Source organism: Danio rerio, chromosome 8 (assembly GCF_052040795.2).
Source record: "Danio rerio strain M-AB ecotype USA chromosome 8, GRCz13ab, whole genome shotgun sequence".
Lineage (NCBI taxonomy): Eukaryota > Metazoa > Chordata > Actinopteri > Cypriniformes > Danionidae > Danio > Danio rerio.
The window spans coordinates 28,044,103-28,070,963 of record NC_141028.1 but is presented as its reverse complement, the minus strand read 5'-3'; the positions used below and the strand labels follow the sequence as shown (position 1 = coordinate 28,070,963).

Below are 26,861 nucleotides of genomic sequence, written 5' to 3'. Positions count from 1 at the left end.
CCCATTGTCCATGCTTATGGACAGACATATTAAAAAAAAATCCTGCAGTGTTATAAGCGATTTAAACTTTAATTAGTAAGTGCCATCCCTATTTATTTACATACATTCTATGAAATATTGGCAAACATATCAATAAATATAAATAAAAACATTGTAAATGTGGCTTATGTCTGTGTCTGTGAAGTGACACCATGCTGCTTTTCAGTGTAGTGGAATTTTTTTCTAATTACAACATGCCAAGTCTTGCTGACATTTGATCGTCCACTCTCATGGACTGCAGATTTTAAATTAGATTAAATGCTCAGGAACCACAAAAAAAAAAAAAAAGCATGTGCTGACATGTGATGTCTATTGTAATGGACACAGGGTCCGAAGGGGCTAAGATAATAAAGGTAAGCATTAAGAAAGTCTATAGCAGTTTTCACTGTTTACTGTAAACACACTTCTTGATTTTTAATTGCATTAGTATTTTTTACTATTACTATTTTGTAGCCTAGTCTTCTATAAATGTAATGAATGCATCTAATCTGTGTGTGTGTGTGTGTGTGTGTGTGTGTGTGTGTGTGTGTGTGTGTGTGTGTGTGTGTGTGTGTGTGTGTGAGAAATAAATGCCGGAAAATATTTAAGCAAACACCCAAAGGAAACATTGTCAAACCCCCCCACACCAAAAAAAAAAAAAAACAAGTAAACACAGTATACTGTTTATTTATCTCAATAAATACGAAATGGGCTATTAAGTTTTTCCCCTTCAAGTGAGTTAATGCTTTTACTCAGCAAGGTTTAAAAAAATGTCAGAAAATTATGTATATAATAATGTTTGCACATCAAATTAATTCAGAAAAAAAACATATTTTAATGCTTACCAAACTTTATTTAGCAGCACAACCATTTCTACCAATATTAAGAATTTATTTTAAAAATCGTTCCATTATATAAAAAAAAAACGTTCAGCTATAAAATAAGCTTAAATATTAATTATTATTATAAGTTAAGAATATTACTATGATTAAATTACAATTTATACTATAAATAAATTGTGCTAAATTAATAATATTCCAACATTTCATGCAGTTTTTAATGTTTGTTCATCAAAAAAATGCTGCCTCAGGCATTCCACAATGCAGCGGCACATCCACTTATATACAAGACTTTATTATAAAATAATAATAAAGCAACAAGCTCATGATGATGTTAAACTAATATTATTCCACATTATTTCATAAGAACATTACGTTTTTACTTGTATTAATTTAATAGATGCAGGTTTGATGACCCAAACCCAAAAAATCTCTTCAAAAACAAAACAAAATGACAGTCCCAAAGATCTGAACTGTAGTGTAGTGCAAATGTATAATGTGCACACAAAGAACCACAAGAGCCACTGTCTGGTTTAAAAACTTTCTCTCAGTAACTCTATTTTTGTATTAATGTACAACCGTTGAAAATTACAGCATCATTTGTTTTTCTTTTTTTTTTCAGTTTTCTATTTTTTTAAATGATCTAAACTATATCAACAGCCTTTCCAAGAAAAAAAAACATGAGAAGAAAGCAAGGGAGAGAAGAAAAGGAGTCAGAAGTTATGGCAGGAGCAGTGCTGGAGGAAAACAAGAGTTAGACTGTTTCGGTGGAGTGTTTTGAGTGTCGTGTGTGTATGCATGTGTATAATGTCAGCTGGGGATGTGAGAACGCCATGTTTGTGTATGCGAGCGCTAGGATACAATCGTGCTATTCTCAAACCCTGCAGCAGAGAAAAGATTACAGAGCAAAACCGAAAAAAAAATGGGGGGACGCTGAGAAAGAAATGAATAAACAGAAAGGTTCTGAAAAAAGATGCTATAAATGAGAGAGACAAAGAGATGGACAGAACATTCTGAGATGCAATGTAGAGTATTGAAAAAAAAAAAGAAGAGGGGATCTTTGGAGAGAAGGGGGCAAGAAAGTTGAGAGAAGAGCGAACTCTATGTGGATTCAGTGGACGGATGTTCAGGTGTCGTGGAAATCCTTCAGCAGCGTCCGTCTCTTCTGCTCAGCGATGTGCATCTGATTCTCCAGATCCTACAGAGAGCGAGAGAAGAAATTAACTTGCGTGTTTTTATTGTTAATATTTTAGTGTTTCTGTTCATGGCTTCAGTCTCTCACCCCTCTATCATTAGCGCTCGGCTCTCCTCTCTCATAAGTGTCTGCTCTCTCCACTTTCCATGACAGGTTCTCGATCTCTGCCTCCAGCTGCGCCTGCTGATACTCAAACTACAAGAAATAAAAACAATCAGATAGTCTATTAACAAACATTTAAATACAAGACATCTTTAAACCTTCAAGGAAAAACATTACCATAGATAGATTACCCAAACTATATACAGTTGAAGTCAAAATGATTAGCTCTCTCTGAGTTTTTTCTTCTTTTTTTTAAATATTTCTCAAATGATGTTTAACAGAGCAAAGACATTTTTACAGTATTTTCCTATTATATTTTTACTTCTAGATAAAGTCTTATTTGTTTTATTTCAGCTAGAGTCAAGTAGTTTTTAATTTCTTAAAAAAACATTTTAAGGTCAACATTATTAGTTTTCGATTACCTACAGAAAAAACCATGCATACAATGACTTGCCCAATTCCTTAACTTGCATAATTAACCTAGTTAAGCCTTTAAATGTCACTTTAAACTAAATACTTGTATCTTGAAAAATATCAAGTGAAATATTATTTACTGTCATAGTTGCAAAGATAAAAGAAATCACTTATTAGAAATTAGTTGTTTAAACTATTGTTTAGAATCGTTTTGAAAAAATCTTTCTGTTAAACAGAAATTAGAGGCAAAAAAATTATCAGGGGCTATATATTCAATTGAAACCAGAAGTTTACATACACTCTAAAAAACCGAACATAACCATTTAAAAAAAATGTCTGATAGCAAATCATAGTAAACGTTTACTATTTTAGGTCCGTTAGGATTACCTAAATGTTTTACATTTTCTAAATTCCAGATTAATGAGAGTTTTTTTTTTTGAGAATTTTTTTTATTAATTTCTAAACAGTCAAAAGTTACATACATTTCCTTGGTATTTTTTAGCTTTGCTTTCAAACTGTATAAATTTGGTCAAATGTTTTGGGTATTTTTCCACAAGCTTCTCGCAATAGTTTGAAGAAATTTTGCTCCGTTCCTCCTGACAGAATTGGTGTAACTGGGTCAGATTTGTTGGCTATTTTGCTCGCACAAGCTTTTTCAACTCTACCCACAAATTTTCTATAGGATTAAGATCAGGACTTTGTGATGGCCACTCCAAAACAATCACTTTGTTGTGCTTTAAGCACATTTTAACTAATTTGGCGGTATGCTTAGGAAGACTCATTTGTGGCTAAGGCTGCGTCTGAAACGGCCTACTACTCAGTAGGTACTGCATTTGAATTTAAACGTACTACTCGTTCATTAGAAAAGTACGTTCTATACAACATGAATGCGAAAATTCGAATGGAATGGAATTCGGACGTAATACATCCACCATTTTGTCATGGTCACGTGACCTATCTGTGTCAGTTGCGTTGCTTCACTCTCATTCACTAAATCTCTCACGGGGCATCATGGGATAGCACAGCTAGCGTGAGATGCGCACATCAGAATCTCGCCGGAAGTAGTAAGTCATCCGGGTACTTCTTGCATACTAATTGTCGAATTTTATGAATCCGGACATCTTACTCGGCTCACAAACTGATTTTAGCATACTATATAGTATGGAAGTATGCAGTTTCGGACGCAGCCTAAGTTAAAAAAATTTTTTTAAAGAAAAAGTTAAGTCACATTGACATCTGACTTTTTTTTTTTTTAAATGGTTATGTGCCTTTTTATAGAGTGTATGTAAACTTCTGGTTTTAAATGTATGTCAAATTCTTTTGAACACCTTGATTATTTAGATCAGCAGTGTTTGTTACGGTTGGAGCAAAACAGAGCTGCGGCCATCCAGGAATTGACTGTGACACCTATGAGCTATTCTTTAATATTCTACAGAAGAAAAACGTGACCTAAATAAACAGCAATGTTTATGCATACGATCCCTTTAAAGCAGTTCCTTACCAGTTTTTTGCGGGGTCCAGATTCCATGTAGTAGGCGTAGGGATAGGTGTACTGCAGTGTATAACGACACTGTGGAGAGACCAAATACACAGAGTGAGTTTATGGAAACACAACTGCTAAACAGGGCTAGAAAATAAAACCAAAATCACAATATGAGGAAGTGGACATGTTAAATTGCGAAAGCATTAATCTGTTCCTTTACATATGAATCACTCATAGAAATTGCAGCTTGACACAAACTCATCTCTTTATCATTTTGGGCCACTTGACAACATGAAACATTCACTAATAATCTCCTCAAACTTGTAATGTTGTCAGCAAAAGAACAGCTTTATGGGCTGTCTATGGTTTAATAAACTTTGATTGGGTATTAAAGTTGGCATGAAACAGAAGTTGTAATTTCTGAGAAAAGGTAAGGCGGATTTTGATTTTAGAAAGTGGGAATGAATGGATTGCCGTGATCCTGGGGTTTGAGTGACAGGTTTTCCTGCTCTTGTGCCGGTAAACATGTCATCAGACAAAAGATTTACAACAGAGAGAGCAAGTTGATTAAATATTATGAGGGTACAGGAATACCAACATTATGTGCACTGACAGTTTAAAATAAAACTGGAACACTAAATAAAAAAAATTTATTGCGACTTTACAATAGTTTATCAAAATTTTTTTATTAAACATATTTGTATTCAACAGTAAAATACTGGTTATACTGTTCTTTACATAAGATTATTATTATTTTCTAATTATACAGACATTTAATAAATCCCCAAATCATGCAGCCCTAATAAGTAAAACAGCTGGATTCAGCCTGTACCTTGGCCAGTAGCTTGGCAGCGTTCTGCAGGTACTGCCAGTCTATCCAGGTGCCCAGATTATTCATGACTCGCTCCTGAATCTTCTCTTGGATCCGCTGGTAGGTCTGTGCCTCTAGCTGCAAGCTTTTATTGTGGTTCTCCCACTGAAGACAGACAGGCAACATGAGGATTAATGCTTACAGATCAATATTTAAAGCAAATCACACATTAAAAAAATCTATAGTGATTTAAAGTAAATACTACTGTAGTGTTTTAAAGCATACTACCATAAAGTACTGTACTTGAATTATTCTTTTGTGGTATTTCTGGTAGTTGCTGCAGTAATAACAGTAATATAGACCACCAAATTGGCTCTATCACGGTCTCTCCACTCCACCTATAGCTGGTGTGTGGTGAGTGCACTGGCACCGTTGTCCTGTGGCTGGCGTCGCATAATTTAAAGGGTCACAAAACACCAAAACACATTTTTTGAGCTGTTGACCGTCATATATGTGTCCCACACTGCTATAAACACTATTAGGACACATATATTTCACTAAAAAGTGAAAATTGGTTGTTTTTGTCCTATTTCGAGCAAATTCGTACTTCTGGTTTAAAACGAATTTTTGCAGCTGCGTCACGGCCATGAGATCTTAGCGTGTATTCCGGCGTGTAGACTGGAGGTCTGTACCTGGGAGTACCGTATTACGTTTCTGAGTGTGTTGCATTGATTCATGAGTATGGCTTAGTTCAAACCAATCAGCGCGCTCTTTTGTGTATGCGCTGCAACTTCATTAATATGCATGCTAGCTTCGAAGACTGTAGCTGAAACAGTGTTCGGATGGCAGAGAGACGACACGCTGTTTTGCCAAAAGAAGTGGGAAAAGAACAAGAATTGTTTGGATTTACAGGTCCTCAGTGTTGTTTTAATAATGTGCTGCAATGAAGGTTTTGTTTTCATTTTTTCTCTACGAGAGCGATGCTGGACGCACGTGTGGATTACAGTGCACGCGCCGCGCGAGAGTTATACGTTTTTTATTTGAGAGGTTTTCTCATCTGGAAATGGTGAAATCCGGATTTGCTGCTCGTCTCCTTTAAAAAAAGACGCAGCTCCAGTATGTGTTGATTGTCCTGTCTACAGATTTGTTAAGTGCGTGCGATCAGCGCCCATTCTTGGTTCATTCAGATGGCCAAGTTATAGTTCGTATCGTCAGCAGTATTCTTTCAGTGTTTAAAGACAGACCTTAGTCAAAATGATTTCTAAGTTACTTAGTTTACGTTAACATCACTACAATATTATGGACTGAAAGATCCGCTTTAAATGCTGCTCTTTGAGTGCAAACATGTGAACACTGCAAGCAAACTATTGCCGACCGACGTGTTTAATTTTTGCCGCATTTTGTGACAGGATAGTCTACACACACACGGCTTTCTGACCTACCGAGTGCATCGGAATTATTGAGAAATGCAGAGATTTTTTTCTCTTATACGACATGCGGTATCAAACATTCCACTGTCATTAAACACACTGTCTTTCTCCCCTGCATCTGTGTTTGTTTTTCCTCTGTGAAAACCAGCACGTGCCCAAATAGGAACTCCTATTTTTATTCAAATCCTTCCCCTTTTCCCTCCCCCGTCACTCCCACCCAAACAGAGCTAGACACACCCACTTTCCTGATTTTTTCCAAACTAGAGGTGTGAAAACACCCTGCTGAAACGGGGGGTTTCATGGCCCTTTAAGTGAATGCTGCATACTGGTGGGGGTGTGGAGAGACCCCCCTCATGATTGTGAAGTGCTTTGGGTGTATGGCCATACACAATAAATACGCTATATAGATACACATTACTTACTAACTAATCAAATTACACTGCACTAAGTTTTCTACAAATAGGTAAATTATGCTACTACAGTATATTACAGTATTTATTACAGTATGTAATATTGCAGTAATGTAGTTTTACAGTTTTAGTATGCTACACCATTCATTAACATTATGCTATAAATAACATATGCATTATAATAGACTTTTTTATAGTATGGTTCAAAAACATTTGCATTTTCTACAAATATACTACTACAGTTATTTTTCAAATTATAATAGTTATATTACTATATTTTCTAATGTGGGTTAACTTTAAATACATTTGAATGAATAGGATAACTGCAACATATAAATACATAAGAGAATACAAAAATCTTACAAAATCTAGGACTAACAATTCACTGCAACAGAATTTGTGGTTAGCATCTTGCTAAGCTAACAGCATGCTACTTTATATTTTTACATATTGGTCAAATCAGATTCAGAATAGTGACTTTTTACTGATACATTTTTTTGTAATGATTGTACTATCATGTTACTCCCTACTTTAAAAAAATACCCCAAAACTGTCAAGATAGATACTGAAGAGTTTGTTAGGTTGTGAAACAAAGCTAATCAGTGTGTTCCATGTCTGTCAACAGTGTGTTGCGAGAGCTTCCTTTATTATTGACTGATCATTTCTCACCCTCTCAAAGTAGAACAAGTATTTTTTGAGGGCCTCTCTGGCCTGGGCCTGCTGACTCTGATTAACGATGTCTGGGTTCTCTTTGTAGCGACTGCACTCGTAGTACTCACTGCCGTGAGTCTTCCAGTCGCCCAGACACATCCAGCAGAAATCTACACGCACACAGAACAACTACATTACCATCAACCCAACTTTATCACTCAATATCAATTCTAAAAAAAATAATAATACCAATAATAATAAAAATGCAAAACAACCTACCATGTTTACACTTTGAGCATTGCTGCAAAAAGAGATTGAAAATAGCTTTAGTAAAAAACATGACTAATTTTTAGTCTAATAATTTACTACTGCAAAAATTTGATGCGTTAAATCGAAAACACCTTTACAATGTTACCAAAAAAAATTGTGTGCACTATAAAGTGTGCAGGTAATGAAAAAGCATATAGTACTCACCATGTGGTTGCAGCCTCCGTTCTTCTCAATGCAGATATTGCACTTAGGGCACTGTGGACATAAATCAAAACACAATCATAAAAGGATGTCACTAATATCCTTAATATCTAACTCTAAATAACCCTCAGTATATACTTAATGTTGCCATCTCACAGTGTGTTCACACTGGGGAGGTTTGGTTTGATTAAATTGAACTCTTACTAATCTGGTTCATATGAATTAATGTAAACCTTGCCGTCCAAACCAGACCAAAATCAGTGAAAATATGGTTCTCGTTTCTGCTACAAAATAACTCTAAAGTTAATTAACAAAATATTTATTTTGGTTCAAAGTAAATATAATTAAAGACAAGTAGATGAGCCAAAAACTGGGCAGTTCAGACTTTTAATGACAACAGTATAAACACGAAGCAAACCAGAACGAAACAAATTATTTTTTGGTCTGAACCAAACCAACCTATGAAAGCAAGCCAAATGTGAACAGACCCTTAAAGGTATAGTGCACCCAAAAATAAAAAAATCTTCATTTATTTGTGGTCATCCTCCACTTGTTTCAAATGTCATTTGCTGCGTCCCAAATCGCATACTAATACTATGTTTGAAAAGTATGTAGATTTTTTGTGATATTAGCGTTTAGAGTATGAACGAATCTACACTTTCTACCAATCTACTTTCCACAATCTATTTTTCTACAAATTTTACTAATGTCTAATGGAAATAGCATAGCATTCAGAAACCTTTAGCATACACTTTTCAACATACTATGGTTTGGGGACACTAATTATATTTTCCAGTACTATTTAGGATGGATAGTGTGCGAATTGGGATGCAATTTTTTTATGTCGGAAATCGGTAACCATTGACTTCCATAGCAGTTTATTCCCATAATAGATGTCATGTTGAGTGAATTCTACATTTAAAATATATTTGTGTGTTTTTCCTTACATCTTTAGTGTGTGCACTGATGTAGTTGGCCGTCTCGGAGTCATCTGCACATTTCGTCAGCCATTTGCGGATGGTAGCACAGTCTGTGGGAGCGTGATACATCTGTCTGCACTTAAAACTGAAGACACACAAGGCCTTTGGTCAATATAAACACATGCACGAGTATTACAGCAGGAGTGTGCGAGTTTAATTGTGTGTTTTACCAGAAGACTTCTTCGCAGCGACTGCACTGGACTCGGCGAGCTCGAGGTTCCTGAACTTGTATAACTATCGGACAGTCGGCGCCAGGACATAACTGCAGCTGGAAATGACTCTGCAGAAACATCAGCAGGCGAAGAGCGATCAGTGGAAAATAATGACAATTTTTATGGTCAATACCTGATACATGGCTATTATTTACAATAAATAAAGTAACATACCAATTTTTTTTTTTAAATAGTAAATAATGTCCAAAAAATACAATTATTATTTTTAATGAAATATTTTACATATATTAAGGCATTATAATGTTACAGTTTAATAAAAACTATTGTTCAAAATATATATTTTTAAATGTTTACGCAAGAAGTATCTCACGCTCACTCAAGATGCAGTTATTTTTTCCAAAATGTAGTAATAATAAAAATACCATGAAATGTTGTTGAAATTTAAAAGAACTGTTTTCCCTTTTACTATAATTTTAAATGTAATTGTATTCATGTGATGGTAACGCTGGATTTTCAGCCTTCCTAATCTTCAGTGCCACATGACCATTTTGATATGTTGCTTTGGTGCTCAAAAACCTTCTTTATCATTATCAATGTTGAAAACAGCAGTGCTGCTTAAGATTTTTTGTGGAAACCATTTGATAAATAGAAAGAAGCACAGTTTATTTGACAATGTAACTGTTTTAATCTCACTTTTTGATCAGTTTATTTATCACTGCTCATGAAATGTTTGCATTTCTAAATGAATTAAAAGAAATGCATACTGACCAAATAGTTCAACTTAATAATAATATAATGTTTTTAAAACATTAAAAGGGTAAAATAACCTAGAAATAATATCAGGCAAAATGAAAATTAATTAAACTCTTAAACTACTTTAACACTTTAACCCATGACATGGGGAATCCCACAAGGTTCAATACTGGCACCTCTCCTGTTCAACCTTAAAGGTTCAGGACACACTGGAAAACTTTTCTTTTATATTAACAGATGTGTGTGTGTGTTGAGCATCAGTTAAGACAATGTTAGCACCTGTCAGCTTTAATTGTGGGGAAAACTGGATAATTTTGAGCTTTTGTCAGCTAATTTCAGCTTCCGGGTTAAAAATGATTTTTTGGGAGGGATCAAAATCGGCGACATATCGCATGACAGCAAGTGCAATGATGACGCGTCGGTTTCTCATTATTAATCATAGCGGAGTTTTCTTATCCTATGAGAAGAGCCGGCTGCTTAATTATTCATGAGACCTGCTAGACCTGCCAGAGTCAAGCCCGAGCTTTGAGACACGGACCCATGGCACACAGTATTTAGCCGTTCATGAAGGCTCATATGCGTTTGTTTCCATGATCACTGTTCATTTCTTTGCATTTTAACTTTGTAAACTATAAACTCATGCGTCTCTTCACGGTTTGTCTCATTTTGTGAGCTAACTGACAACAACAGTTGTTCGCTCACATTCTCCCCTGCTGGCTCCGCCCACTCCTGCCCGATGTTCGCGGAGCTCCACGCTCATTAATCATGCATCTTTTGAAAAAATTCTGAAGTACACTTTAACCGAAAGTGGGGGGTGTCGTGGCACTTTAACCAAATCTCCTACCACAGCTATGCTGATGACACTCAGATCTACATAGCCTTGCTGCCTAATGACAATGAGCCCCATTGACGCCCTCTGCCAATGCATTGATAAAATTAACAGTTGGATGTGGCAAAACTTTCTTTAGTTAAACAAAGAGAAAACTGAAGTTATTGCGTTTGGGAACAGAGATGAGGTTCTCAAGGTGAATGCGTACCTTGGCACTAAGGGTCAAACAACAAAAAAATAAGGTCAAGAATCTTGGTGTGATTGAGAAGTTTCAATAGTCATGTCAAAGCAGTTAGTAAATCAGCATAATATCATCTCAAAAATATTGCTAGAATTAGATGCTTTGTTTGCAGTGAGGACTTAGAGAAACTTGTTCATGCTTTTATCAGCAGCAGGGTGGATTACTGCAATGGACTCTTCTCTGGCCTTACCAAAAAGACAGTCAGACAGTTGCAGATCATCATTCTGACCAAAAGCAGAAAATCTTTGCACATCACACCTGTCTTCAGGTTTTTGCTCTGGCTCCCAGTTACATTCAGAATAGATTTTAAAGTATTATTACTTGTCTATAAACCACTAAATGGCCTAGCACCTCAATACATTACAGATATGCTCACTGAATACAAACCTAACAGATTACTCAGATCTTTAGGATTAAATAAACAAAAAATTCCAAGACTACGTTCAAAGCAGGGCGAATGCGCCTTCAGCAACTACACCCCCCACTGCTGGAATCGGCCTCCAGAAATGATCAGATGTGCTCCAACATTCAACATTCAAATCAAGACTGAAAACACATCCATTTAGCTGTGCCTTTACTGAATGAGCACTGTGCTACGTCCAACAGACTGAACTGTTATGTCTTTCATTTCTTTTTCATTCTTTTATAGCCTGTTTAAACACATTTCAATCTGAATGTTTTTGTTGTGTGCCTTTATATTTTCTTTTATGCATCTCCTTTATTCCTGTTTATGTAAAGCACTTTGAATTGCCACTGTGTATAAAAATGTGCTATTTAAATAAACTTGCCTTGTCTTGATGCATACATGAATCTAAATTGACCCAACTGACTTCTGACTTTCTAAAATTTTGCAATAAATACATTTCTTAACTTAGTATTTCAGGAATTTCTCAATTCACCTTTTTGGACTGTAAAAAAAATCCTTATTTATTTCTTACATTTTGAATAAAAATAATGGGAATGTTTATAATGCTGAGATAAACTGATTTCAAAAGATAAAACATAAGCAAAGCATGAAATTACATAAGAAATGTGTGTGGGACGTTTTAGACTTATGTTGTGCATTAGAAGTGCTTTTACATAGCTTGTGCATCAAAGGGTTAATAATAGCAGATCAGGGGAGACTACATTTAACATTAATATTCTGTAATATAATAAATATTACAATATACATGCTATGAAAAAAATGCTAACAGCTTAATTAAAAAAGACAAAACTAAAACAACCCACACATTTCAATTTAGCAAATAAAATACTGTAATGTGCACTGTTTCATAAGTCAAAAGAGAACAGTGTTATAATTTATAGTGAAAAACTGAAATTCAAAAATTTCCTGTGTAACATTTCCCAAATTTTTTTTTTTAACACACTGTATACATAGGACACATTGCGCGCGCGCGCGCGCGCACACACACACACACACACACACACACACACACACACACACACACACACACACACACACCTCAACGTAGTCCCTGAAGAGGTAGCGTCTGTATTTGTCTTTCAGTTCCTCGCTGGGCAGCAGAGGAAGAACAAAATCCTCCGGCATGCGGAGAGAGCAGTCCTGTGCCATGCAGGAGATCTCTATAGACAAACACAACCCACAGAGGATCAGATATCAAGCTCTCTCTCTCAAATCAGCAACACATAGAGTTCTGCAACCAGGCTTTATGTGTACACTCACCTACTCCCACGCCATCTTTGACAAGTACAGTGCAGTGCTGCTCCCAGCATCCCTTGCAGAAGGAGTGCTGACAGGGTAGAGAGAGGAGAGCGTCTCTCCGGACCAGCTGCAGACACACGCCACACTGCAGCGATGTCCCAGCCTTAAAAAAAAAAAAAAGACACAGCTATGAGTCAACAGAGCGAAGTGCTTCTGAGAAACAGGCAAGATTGCTTATTATGCTAATTAGACATTTACAAACAAAAATTTTACTTGCTATTAGGATATAATAATCCTAAATGGTACAATAACCATGCAAAATATATCGATATTGGTTGATAAATGCTTATTTTCAAAGGTTAAAATTTACCTGATAAGAGAGAGAGAAAGAAAATTTTAAATTAATTGCAAGCGGCACCCTCTTACTCTCCTTTTTGAAGCTAATACGGAAGTAACTGACACTTCAATTCCTCGAAATTCCGCTAGTTTCGGCTCCATAATACAGCAGATTTTGATTGACTCCAATGTTAAAATGGCCAACTTTACAGCAGAAAAAAAAGGTGTTTACAGCCTGGTACTAATATTACACTTCATGACAACTGTGAGGGGGGTGAACTTTTTATAACTCATCCGTTTTGTTTATGTTAAGCTTTATTAAGTCTTCATAATTAAGGGCGTGGCCACTTAAGTGAAAGCTAGGTCTTGCTGGTTGCTGTCACTTCACCTCAGCTGATTCCGGCTGATTACCTGCTGAATTCGGCATACACAACATATTTCCTTTGATGCGACTTTACACAATCAGTTGCTTTTTAAATATTTATATATATATATTTTTTTACAATTATCAGATGATATGGCATGCTATGTGCACTGTACTATGCTCACAAACCATTCACATGGCCTCTATTTTCCAGGTGAGTGAAATTATACACCATACTTGTATACCATCTCTTTAAATGTACTTGTTTTACATAAGATCATTTATCATTTGAAATTTTCTTTAGATCTGTAATATACTTTTGATTAGATTGATTAGCTGTAGGCTGTAGGCTATAGATTGTTATATGAAGCGTTGTCATACAGCAGTGGTCACCAAACTTGTTCCTGGAGGGCCGGTGTCCTGCAGGTTTTAGCTCCAACTCTAATCAAACACACCTGAACAAGCTAATCAAGGTCTTACTAGGTATAATTGAAACATTCAGGCAGGTGTGTTGAGGCAAGTTGGAGCTAAACCCTGCAGGGACACTGGCCCTCCAGGACCGAGATTGGTGACCCCTGTCATACAGTGTATTGCCTGGATTTCATAAATAGCCTTTTATTTACTAACAGAGTATTTCTGAAATATTTGAAGGTAATTTGCGTTTTTCTCCAGTAGAAAAACGTCATAAAACAATGTTTAACGGCTCAAAGTATTACAACAGCATTTTTAAAAGATTAAACACTTTATTCATATAGTATACAACCAAGCTAATAAAGTATTAAGTATTTTTCACAAAGAAAAGTCAGTCTAAGTAAAATGCTAGCAGCAGCCTGTAGCTCAACTCACATTCCACCTTTTTGCCCTTATTTGGTTACCCCCGGTTGGAGCGATGACTCATAAACAAAATGAAGCCGGTTAGCCACACCCACTTGTAGCTTATTTTGCACTCTTCAGAAACCTATGAGTGACATCACGGATACTACGTCCATATCTTTTACAGTCTATGGTTTCATTACCATATCAGCTTCTCTGGCTATGTCATTACTAAAAAAAAAAAAAAAAAAAAAGACCACATTTTATAAATAACACTTTTCTATAATAATAAAAATATTCTAACAATTAAAAGTCATCAACAACAATAAATACACCAGATAAAAATACATAAAAAATAAGGATAATAAAAACACTAAAACTTTTTTATGGTTTACTTTTTACTCTTTTAAAAAGTACCATTTTAGAAGGATTCACATTTCAAAATATTTCATTTAAAGTCTCTCTAAATAAAAGTTGGTGTTTGAGAACATTAAAAATAGGGCATTCCAGAAGTATATGTTTAACAGTTTGATTTCTGTTGCAATATTGACATTTTGGGGGTTTTTCTCCTTAGAGTAAATGTTCATGTGTGAATCTTGTGTGTCCGATAAGACATCTTCTGTAAACAACCTCATCAAGTCTCGAGTTTAAAAAAAGGATTTTGTTTTTATTTCAGGTTGACTTTTAAAAAGTTTTTGAGCACTGATCCCATTCTGCTTGCCCTTTGTTAATGTAGCCTTTTATTAGTGGCTTTAAATCTGAAGGTGGGATTTTGCACTCCTTTATTTTCCTGTTTTAGCAGCTTTGTCAGCTTGTTCATTTCCAAAAAGCCTAACATGTCCTGGGGCCTCATGTACGAAGACTTGCGTGGAAATCATACTAAAACATTGCGTACGAACAAAACTGTAAATGTGCGTACGCAGAAAAAAATTCAGATGTATGAAACACTGCGTACGCCGAATCTCACACATATTCTTTTGTACATCTGAATGAACGTGAAACTGAGCGCAACATGCACGAGCACAAAACTCCTCCCTGCCTCCTCCCCCGTATGAATATGCTAATGACTATGCTAATGGCAAAACCCAACGAAAAAGCAATGGCAAAAGCAAGCAAAAAGAGAAATTTTGAACAGAATGTGAATTGGAGGTGCTGCTTTCGTAGGTAGACCGGAGAAAAGCGGTGTTATTTGCAAGTTTGTTCTCCAGAATTAACAACAAAAGAAAAAAATAGAGTCGGAGAGTTTAGCTGATGCGGTTAACACAGTTGGGTCTGAACATCTTTAAAAAAAAAGAAATAGTGTGGTTTATATCTGTAAAATTTTGCAGGATGCTCAACAGTCTCAGTGGCGCTACTCGTAAGACGCATGTGATCATAAATTGATACGTTCGAGCATGAACTCGGCTCGAATCCAGCGTCTGATTAACTCTTTCTTGTTTTTTCCCCCGCTACATATCAGATTTTGCCAACTATTTATCACGAGAAAGACAAGTAGGAATCATCAATAAGTTCATATCAATAAGCATCATATTTTATTTGCACATTTATTGAATGGAAATGTTTCTGATTCACGCAAGCAAATTCATCTTCAGATAGTGTCTTTATAGCAATGTGCGTGCAGTAGATAGCTCAGATTACATTGGGAAAACAGGCGACTGCTGCAAATTGTGCTTTAATGTTTAGCTGGTCAAATGTATGGTATGGAAACCTTATATACCTGCTGAACCCGTCTCATACAGCTGCCATTGCAAGCAGGGCCGGAGTGGGACTCCTTTTCAGCCCTGGAGTTTCAAGCCTTAGACCGGCCCACCTCAGTTCACGACTGACTATATTAAAATAAGGTCATTTCTAAATCAGTTTCTAATGACACTATCACGTATTTTTTTGAGAAAACAGCTGCTTTAGAACTTCAAATGTTCAACAACCCTAACAGTATTATATGTCTTAACAATAAAAATGAAAAAAAAAAAAAAACCTACTCAGACGAGGATCAAACCCGGGTCTGCAATGTCATTGCCTAACGCGCTAACCACTGGACCACAACAGATGTGTATTAAAAGTGGCTCGTCTTAGTTACTTAGTAGTATCATCATTAACCAGGCTGCGAGAAAATAGATAAAAAGAGCAGAGCTTTGGTAAAATAATTAATAAGAAGACTGTGGTCAAGTAAAAAAATAATTAATGTAAAAAGTGTGACTGCTGAGAGCAACAGATTCTGGAGCTAGGGACAACGGCCCTCTCGGCCAAAAAACGCACCGGCCCACCGGGAATTCTCCCGGTCCTCCCGATTAGCCAATCCGGGCCTGATTGCAAGGCTCAAAGACACTTTGTAGAGAGGAATTTAACACAACTGCCTCTAGGAGTCGCCAATGGAAATAAAACAGACACGCACAAAAAATGTGCGAACGCCAGCCATGAAGCTGCCATGAAGCTGCCATGAAGCTGCGCACATTCCCACGTTCAGTTCATTGTTAGTAAATCCAAACGTGAGCGATTCTGAGCGTGAAACCTGGCGTACACACAGTTTTTGTGCGTACTGAGCGTTGATACATGAGGCCCCTGGGATCCAGCAGAAAACTAGATAATAAAATCTTCTCTGTAGTTCATTTACTTTGATAAAAACGTCAATGATAATAAGACGCTCCAGTTAAAATTAAGAGTGATTGAAATGATTAAATGACTAAAAAAAATGAAATGATTAAATGATGATTGATGATTAAAAAAAAATTTGAGTGATGATTGGTCATTTACATATTTACATGCTAGGGCTGAGTAATTTGGCCTAAAATTTAAATCTCGATTCATTGAACATTTTAACTCGATTACGATTAATAAACGGTTATTTTATTTTTTGCCCTCAAAGTTCACCGACAGATTTTGTACAATAAATATGCTCACATATTACAAGTGAGAGATTTTTAAATAAAGGGTGAATTAAATAATTAAAAATGTAAAATATTTAAATTAAAATAATTCAGAATTAATAATTTTCAGGGACTGATGACTGAAAATAATTGACGAAACACACACACTATCTATTATCTGTACATGTGTGCTTGACAAAAGTATGATATTAAAATAATATAAGAAGTATAAATCAGCCTTAACAGAGCGAGGTCACGTGACTTCACAAACGGTGGAGAAAGTAACTGAAAAAATTGACCAGGAAAAATTATAGGATCTGTAATAATTATTGGTTCTGAACTTCGATTACTTTTCGATCAACTGCTCAGCCCTACCACATGGTCAACAAGATTTGACTGTGATTGGCAGTTAAGGTCATCGGTTCACCATTATTCTCAAAGAGCAAGCACAGACACACGGATACAGGGGCGCTCAAATGTTATCAGGAAATGGACGGTTTTTTACAGATTAGTACTGAACTCTATACTTTTGAATTTCGAAATTTCGAAATGGACAGAACGAAAATCAGGTGGAAAAAAACTGCAGGTCAAAGAAGGCAAGGCAAAGAGGTCCAAAACACAGCCATTGATTGCATAATATCCACAGACCAATTGAAGCTCAAAGGCTTTTAGGAGCAAAAAACAAGGAACTGCCCCCAAAAATTATGCTTAAACTTAGTTTCAGATTCATTTTGATCAAAAGTTTGTAATTTCAGTTTGTTTTTTTAATTTTATTTGAAATATATTAGGGCCTTAAGTCTGTTTATTAGGGGTGGTCAGCATTTTATGCTAGTTTGACAGTTGTGTGCTTGTTTTACATTATTGCAATTCTATAAAACATGTGTTGTTAAACAACACATCATAACTTTGATGCTTTTTTTCTCATTCATTGACAAATATTGTGATATATAGTGGACGGTTGTCTTGTGATATATCGCAAAAAACACTGACATAGTGATATATCAATATCGAGGGCAAAATATTGTGATAATATTGTAAGAGTTAACCTGCGATTCCCATACCTACTGTTTATAAAGCACTTTTTTTATAGCATTTTTTTAGTACGAAACATAAAAAACTATTTCAATCTTGCTTTCAATAACAATTACCTTCCAATTTCAACTGTAATGTAGCTTTTTTTTATTTGGCACCGTTTCGATTTTTGCTTGTCGATGTCTGACCTCAATTGACTCAACGAAATAAACCAGAGAAGATTTTCATGTAAAAGAAAACAAGACCTCAGAGCCAGACGACACCAGCCGAATCCATTGGCAAGCTATGTCTAACTCCTCAAACAAACTCCAAACGAACATCATTTTGACCTGATCTGATTTTGTCCGAAATGATGTCTTTTGTCACTTTGTTCTTCAAATTAGCGTGAAGTGTACCAAGGTTTTTATGCCACAGTTGAAGTGAATTGAGGCACAGCGAATGTCTCGCACATCACAAAATTGTTTCAACTTGAAGCGATATTTCATGTCCATGACTGATACTTGGCAAGGAGCGTTGTAAGAAACAGGAGGTAATACAGTCACCAGATCAACACTACTAAATAAATCGCTTTATCTGTACCCTGCACTATTTATCAAATAGCTGGATTTTACAATGTTCACACTTTTTTGTAGCATCAACATTGTAGTTTAGAAGTAAGAGACTTTTGGAATTCAAGTTTAAAAGGGTTTCAAAATAAGATAAAAAAAAAATTTAAAACCCAAAACATTTTTATGTTATTTAAAAAAAAAAGACAGAGCATATAAAGACAGTTCTCAAGTCAAGTCTGAGGAAATGACAGATACTCACAGTGAGAGATCTGCAGGTGGTTGTGGGCTGAGCATAGGCTTCACAGAGCAACTGAGAAGAGTTGGACTTATACCTTTAAACACAAAAAATTATATTATCAAATGAACACCATTTTTAGGGTGAAATGTACATAATTGTAGTAATTATTGTAGTCTTTTCACTATTTTGCAAACTACTACTGAAAAGTTTGGAGACCATATGTTTTATGTTTTCTAAAAGAAGCCTCTTATGTCCACCAAGGAAGCATCTGATCAAAAATAAATAACGCACAAAATAATCATCAAAATATAAAAATTTTAAATAATTATTAGCCTTTTGATTTGATAAATATATCATAAAAGGACATAAATTAATTAATCAAATGAATTATTTTATCCTAAAATGTTGATTTGTTGCTCATCATCAATAATAAAAACACTATTTCAACTTGTCGCGCTATTGGGAAAGTCCTGCACTTCATTCTTGTTGGCCTCAGCTGGCTCCTGATATTTTATTTTTGTTGGGTAAATATGTAGAACAGACTCCAGTATGCTTTTCCTAAATGATTTTTCTTACATGTCACTCTCAAGGCAACAAAAGAACTTACCATTAGCTGCCTTCACAGCTGCTAAGAAAATGTTGGTCTGCTGTTGGATCTCTGCTCATATAATGAGCAGACATCAATGGGACCTATCTTTGCTGGACACTATTTGTATGGAACTTTCAACAGCGCGCATACATGGAGCTTATTCAAAAACTGTTAAGTACTGGATTAAAGTTTTTGAAATCGTCAAATGTTTTGTTTTTACTTTCTAATGTACAGCTTTTCTGTTTACATGTACTTTATGTATGTCATGATGTAATAGTTATTTGTTTGTACTTTCTTAACTTCTACTCATTATTTGGTTTAACATTATTACAATTATTAGAATTTCTACAGCAATCTTTTAACTTCTGTTATTAGAAAACAAGTCTACCTGGGTGGGGGTGGGGATTCGGGGTTGTTTTATGATACAGTCATCTACTGTATGCTTTCTACATTAAACAAAAACTGAAGAAATAAAAACTAATGTTTACAATAAAAATAATAAAAACAGTTTTGGTGCTACTTTTATATTTTTGTGGATTTAGTGTAACATTATAAATGTTTTACTATCATGTTTGATCAATCCAATACATCTTTGCTAAATCAAATAATTTAATTACTTTAATATTTTACTGATTTTTTTAAATATCAATTAATCAGTGCAAGGTATTTTAGTACAGCACATCCCACCATGATCTCCATCTGGCCAATCACATAAACAATCAATTAAAAGTGTGTGTGTGTGTGTGTGTGTGTGTGTGTGTGTGTGTGTGTGTGCGCGTTTTGTTATAATTTACCTTTCGAGTATTTGCACCACTTGCCAGTGAAAATGTACAAGCACCAGTTTGGCTACAGCTGGTGACACCTGAAGAGAAAAGAAAACAGCTTTTGCTATGACAGCCTAAACTCGACGAACAGCCTAAACATTTTATAGTTTAAAAAGACGCATAATCATCCAGCCAAACATACTCTCTCACCTTCAGGGCACTGGCTACATTGTTGACCTGTTCAGTCAGTACCCTCTGACTCTCCCTGTATGTCAAGCAGTTGAACTGGTACTTTTCGGGGTCGAACGGCTCTTCTACTGCCACGTCCTCTTCAAGGTTGTCGTAATAATGAGGGATGTCTCCCTCGCCGATGTCTTCATCGTCATCTTCGAATTCCTCGTTGCTGTCTGAGGCTTGGCTACTCATATCCACAGACATAGTCCTCTGGGCCAGACCTTTTCCCTGACTGACACCCTGCTCTCCTCCTATCGGCAGCTTCTGAGCCGCTTCTCTCCACCCCCGACTGGACCACCAATCCCAGGGGGCCCTTTAGCTTTTAGCAGCACCGAAAAAAGCAGAAGAAATCACACTCCCCGTCACTCATGAGGAACTGGAGCGAGGGATGAGCTCAGACAGAGAAAAAAAAATACTGAAAGAGAGAAGTTAAACACATTATGCACCGTCAGACGATAGATAAAATGATCAACTTTAGCCAAAAGTAGTTTTGAACAAAAAATGTATTTTGTAACAAGCCGATTGTTCAATTTTCTATTTTGCAATTATGTCAAAGAGAACTATAATTGCCATTTTAAAAGATTGCTAATTCACTTTTATACACATTCATCTAAAATCGGAAAATATATACATTTTTGTATAATAATATACATCGCAGAATCACTTTATTTCTTAATAGTGCCTGAAGAGGTTCATTCAAAGCTCTCGTCCTTGATATTATTGACGACTCATCTCAGAAGCGTGTTTCTTTTCAGAGACAATAACTCTGTTTGTTGTGCACTTTGATCTTTGAAGCTTTACAGACATTTTACATTCAAAAACCGTCATATTCTTTCATGTAGTGGTGTGTAATATCTGAAAAAGCATAATGGGACACTTAAGATTTTATTCTTTCTAATCAGATAGTCTGACATCATCTTGAAGGGGTTTATTTTGGAAAAAAAGGACTGGCTGACTACACTTACATCAAGGCAACATAATAAATAAATTCATGGGCATAAAAAATTGAAGTTGAAATGATAACATTTTGTGAAGAAAGAGATGACAGAATGTCTAAGATTACTATATATTAATAATGTAATAAATATGTTATTATTTGTTATTATTATTTTTTTCTATCTACATAAAATTGAGGACATGAAAAATCAGTTGGTATAACTGGTATAATATCTTGCTTACCAATTGGCCATTAGCCGGTATAAAATTCTGGCGGTATGATAACCTTGGATAGAAATATCACGGTTTCAAGGCAGTTTCCTCACTGCTCTAACATTTATTCTTTTTAAATGTCTGGGTAAAAACTAAAACTTTTTTTCCCTTTGAAAAGATATATATATATATATATATATATATATATATATATATATATATATATATATATATATATATATATATATATATATATATATTTTTTTTTTTTTTTTTTTTAAAGATTAAAAATACTTTGAAGCAGTAAACATGTCAGGCTAAATAAATCAAATGAATCATTGACTTTTGCTGTCCTCATTAGTTTCAAAAACACTGATTTCTTTACTATTTAAAACTGCATCTTTGGATATTTGTTCTAAAAAAAAAAAATGTAAATAAAAACAAAAAACTTACACATACCTTAGAAAGAGTATTAAAGTAAATTTTGGCAGTTTTGAAACCTTGACTTTTCCAAACCGTGGTATACCTTGAAAACGATTATCGTGCCATGCCTATTACCAATTCATTTATTTTGAAATATCTGGCGCCATCAGAATCTAGTATTCCACAGAGTTGCTTAAGAAAACGCAATGGTGCACACCCACTTTTTCCTGCCCACTTTTTCCTGCCCTAAATTCAGAAGTATTTTGTTTTATTTTTTTACAGGAACTCAAAAATGACATTGACGTCTCTTGTTCTTTCTGTGAGAATTCTTCTGAGTCTGTTGCTCACTTGTTTTGGAAATGTCCCTTTGATAAATCATTCTGGTCTGATGTGAATTCTCTAATTGTCCAAAATGTTTGTGGTAATCTTTCTTTAAACTATAGACATGCTATTTTGGGGTTTTAAACTAAAGAAAAACAATCCCTTAATTAAAGTTTTTGTAAACCCTCATATGTTTTATTGGAAATGTTTTATACATAAATGTAGGCATACTCAACGTAAACAAATGTTTTTATTTTTAAACAAGAATTGGAACTGTACTTGAAAACCATTACAGTCTCATAACAAGAAAGCAGTTTAAACTTATAAAACGTGTGCTTTATTTAATACGCTGCATTAACTTGTTTTTTCATTTGCCCTCTCATTTATTGTCTATTGTTTCTTCTTTTTCTTTTCTCGTTGTCTTTCTTTTGCTTCACCATTATTATATTTCTTTAAAATCCTCAAATTTCTCTTGTTGCAAAAAGGAATATTTGTATTGTTTGCACTATACTTCAATCTGTTGCAATTGCAATAAAAAGTATTTTTTTTCGATGGCTATTTTGGTCTGTGCTAAAGAACTATAAGCCACGAATCAAATCAATAAGCTACAACAATATTAAAACGTTGACACACACACAAAATAACAATCAAAATAAAAAAAAATAAAAAAAACTTGAAAATTTAACAAAAGGTTTGGTTAAATCCGAGAAAGAACAACAATCAGATGTTGTTATACTTGTTGCACATTACTGATTGGTCAATTTCTCAGGAGAATTATGGGTAATGTGATTTCCACCAGTGAGTTCAAAACTATTTTTCAAAAGTATGTTAAAATAACACAGACTAACAGCCTCAAAATAAGCATGTAGCCTAAAGTCATTCTCAAAGTAGATCAGTCTTTTTACAAGGCTGTCCCATGTGAAAAATTAGATTTAAGAGAATAGTTGTGTGCTAACTTTGGATTGGTGATTTTCAAGAACTCAGTATTCATGGCCAAAGTGGCCTTGCTGCTGTACTCAGATTCAAGGACACTCACTGAGCTGAAACCACTGGTCAAGGAGCTGCTTCATTATTTACAGATCAACACACCTTGGGAAACTCTCTGAAGGTTGCGCTTATATGTTTGTCTCGGTATTACCAGCGGTCAAGCATCCCTTTGAGCGCAAGACAATCATAACCTCACATGCAGAGCGGCTTAGCGCTTCGTTTTACCGGATTACACGGTGTACTGACAGACAGTCCAACCGGACAGCGGGAGCAGAGGGAAGCCGCGTGACTGATGATCTCAGGGATCAGATCTCTGATATGATGACAGTCACCAATTTGATCCGAACTCGCACTTTTAATTCAACGGGTCTGGTATCATCCGGACACCACAGTCATGAGACGACCTGGCCCGGTATCACCCGCTCGTGCACCGTCAGGTCCCTCACATTCCACCCGGGGCTATAAATAGCGCGCGACCCGGGGTGGCATGCATAATATCAAGCTCAGCTGGATCACGGTTTAAGTGCGTAGTGGCTGAGCAAAGACTGCGAACTCACGCTGCTGAAAGTACAGCCTGTGCTTTGTTTACTCCATATGACTCGGGCCGCACCAGCTGTTGCTCCTCCAGATCAGCGCATAAATATACAGCAGCGCGATCGATGTGCAAAGTCATCCTTTCTCCCTCTTTATCATTTCAGAGTTAGAATTTAAGTGCACACATCCCGCAGGTTAAATCGCATGTTGGATAGTTAAACTCGGTGAAGTAAACACAGGAAATGTTTAATGTCGCTTTAAGGGCTTTATTCGCAATCATCCGCCTGCGCGCACTCCAGCTCGGGGATTCGTATGTAAACAAGGCCGCTCGATTAAGCCGCAGCTATGAACCCGTAAAGCCCCCCCGTCCCACCCGATGGTACTCACCTGCCGGACCGCGTCGGGCCGCCACTCGACGCAGGGTGAACACAGATATTTGGACAGAGATCCGATCCGTTCGTTTAGATGAGTCGCAGCAGAGCTGAAGATCGGAAGTACTGGGGGATTCTAGAGCAGCGTCACTTCCGAGTCCCGAGCGAGGCTGTTTTCCACTGCGAGCAGATTTGCGTTCCTGAGGAGGGGCCACACAGACACACACCTACTCAAAACTGACATACATACTTGCAGTCAAACACACACGCGCTCATTCAAATGTAGGTCAGCAAAACAAGAACCTGATTTACAGCGTGCAACGCGCTTTGTAACTTCGGTACAAAGAACAAAAAAGGCAAAGGCAGCCTTGGTACAAGCCCGTACTTGACACTGTTTAAGTTAATATCAGTCGTGTATTAATATTGACATAAAAGTGTATATGTGGCATGAATGCATGCGTTTTATTTCTGTAGTTCACAACAAAACTACCTTGAGATAAAAATAGAGAAGTAGACTATAGGCAGAAGATCAAAGCATAACATTTGACCATAATAATGGCATTATCCATTTGGAAAGGGAAAGATCTCAAGAATTAGTTTAAATTAATATATATATATATATATATATATATATATATATATATATATATATATATATATATATATATATATATATATGAGAAAAGCTGCCAACTAGCAGCCAGCAGGAATCAAGTGTAATTGTTGCTGCCAAATATAGAGACTACAGCTTTATGCCATGTGCTTTGGAGCTTCACCAAACATTAGAAAACCACAGTAGATCATATGCATTTAGCCCAGATATAACACAATCTGTTTAACTAAGACAATCCTCATAGAGTGGTATTACATGCTGCTTTGCTAAAGCTATCTGACATTTGAGAAAAATGCACAATTCATTTATATGTGTAGATTTTTAAAACTGTTCAATTTGAAACGCACCAATACAATGTGCAAAAGCTACCGGCCCTTACAGACAACCACAAGGTTTATATGTGCAATCACATGATCTCTTGTTCCACCGATCAAAATCTGCCCAAAGAACACTTTCATGTATACTAATTTGCACACTAAAAATAATTTTTCTTGAATATTATTTATTGTATACACTGCCTGACAAAAGTCTTGTCATAAATCCTAGGCTAGTAGTATAGGCAACAAATAATAACTTGACTTCTAGTTGATCATTTGGAAAAGTGGCAGAAGGTATATATGATGAATCATCTGTTGAACTGCTTCTCAATCGTCACAAATACTGCAGAAGACCTGTTGGATACCACATGGACCCAAGATTCATATAGAAATCAGTCAAGTTCAGAGAAGGAAAAATCATGGTTTGGGGTAGATTCAGTATGGGGGCGTGCAAGAGATCTGCACAGTAGATGAGGTATCAAGCCTGAGGTATCAAGACATTTGTGCTGCCCATAACATTACAAACCACAGGAGAGGGCAAATTCTACAGCAGGATAGCGCTCCTTGTCATACTTCAGCCTCTATATCAAAGTTCCTGAAAACAAAGAAGGTCAAGGTGCTGCAGGACTGGCCAGCCCAGTCACCAGATATGAACATTATTGAGCATGTCTGGGGTAAGACAGGAGTCATTAAAGATAAAATCAAAGAATCTTGATAAACTCTGGAGTCCTGCAAGAACGCTTTCTTTGCCATACCAGGTGACTTTATCAATAAGTTATTTGAGTCATTGCAAGAATGTGTGGATGCAGTCCTCAAGGCTCATGGGAGTCATACACAATATTAATTCTGTTTCCACTGCACCATGACTTTATTTTCTGTACTGTACATTGTTTCTGTTAAATGACAAGGCTTTTGTTTAAGCAAAGTCAGACCTCACTGCTCTAATTAAATAATTAAAAATCAAGACATTATCATATTTTATTTTAGTAAAATAAGCGTAATCTAGAGGCCTTTCCTGTCATATAAGCCATGTCTGATATCAAATGATCAACTAGAAGTCAAGTTATTAATTGTTGTTCTTGGATAGGCGACAACACTTTTGTCAAGTAGTGTACTTGGGCACTCTGAAGTGGTATTAGTGATGGTGTGGATTTACTATGATTAAGGGCACAGAGCTTTGGCTTTACTAGATCTGGGATAGTCGAGCTCACTTCCTTCCATTTGCATGTACTTTTAAGTGGACAATACCACAAGTTCGGGTATTAATACCATCCTAAAATGTCTATAAGAATCTATTGTATGGTGCAGAGTAGACATTTCTATATTTGGAGAAGAATGGATTTAACAAACAAATAAACTATGCATTCCATGTCTAATAATTTTCAATTTCTGCAAATAGTCTATAGTATGATAGTAAGCTATTATGTGGTAAGCCAAACTTCCTGTTTCAACAGAAAATACATTGATGCAGGGAAGTAAAGTGCTTGTCTGGCCATTTTAAGCGATCTTTAATAATGAACCAACAGTTATTTTCAATACTATTCCATATGGACATTTTTTTAATGATAAATAAAATAGTTAAATGTAATGTAATGTGTATTTATATAGCGGATTTATTGTGTATGGCCATACACCCAAAGCGCTTCACAATCATGAGGGGGAGGTCTCTCCACACCACCACCAGTGTGCAGCATCCACTTGGATGATGCGACGGCTGCCACAGGACAACAGCGCCAGTGCGCTCCACACACCAGCTATTCAGCCAATTTGGTGGAAGGGGATGATTGGGAGGCCATGATTGTAAGGGCCGATAGAGGGACTTTGGCCTGGACACCGGGGTTACACCCCTGCTCTTTCACGAGAAGTGCCATGGGATTTTTAATGACCACAGAGAGTCA

At 36.0% G+C, this 26,861-nt stretch overlaps 1 protein-coding gene across 3 annotated transcripts; it reads right to left on the bottom strand.

Annotated features, from left to right (window-relative positions):
* Window positions 1-1,384: 1,384 nt before the first annotated feature.
* On the bottom strand, window positions 1,385-24,161 carry arih2 (ariadne homolog 2 (Drosophila)). 3 transcript variants are annotated; one of them, XM_087263055.1, is made up of 15 exons: window positions 24,050-24,161; window positions 20,225-20,567; window positions 20,045-20,112; window positions 18,683-18,755; window positions 12,488-12,629; window positions 12,266-12,387; window positions 8,975-9,084; window positions 8,772-8,889; window positions 7,828-7,878; window positions 7,633-7,654; window positions 7,372-7,523; window positions 4,884-5,027; window positions 4,070-4,138; window positions 2,140-2,247; window positions 1,385-2,055 (listed from the first exon to the last, which is right to left on the bottom strand). In XM_087263055.1, the coding sequence occupies exons 2-15, from the start codon at window positions 20,450-20,452 to the stop codon at window positions 1,984-1,986; spliced, it is 1,479 nt and encodes a 492-aa protein (XP_087119181.1). In that variant the 5' UTR covers window positions 20,453-20,567; window positions 24,050-24,161; the 3' UTR covers window positions 1,385-1,983.
* Between the last annotated feature and the right edge of the window lie 2,700 nt (window positions 24,162-26,861).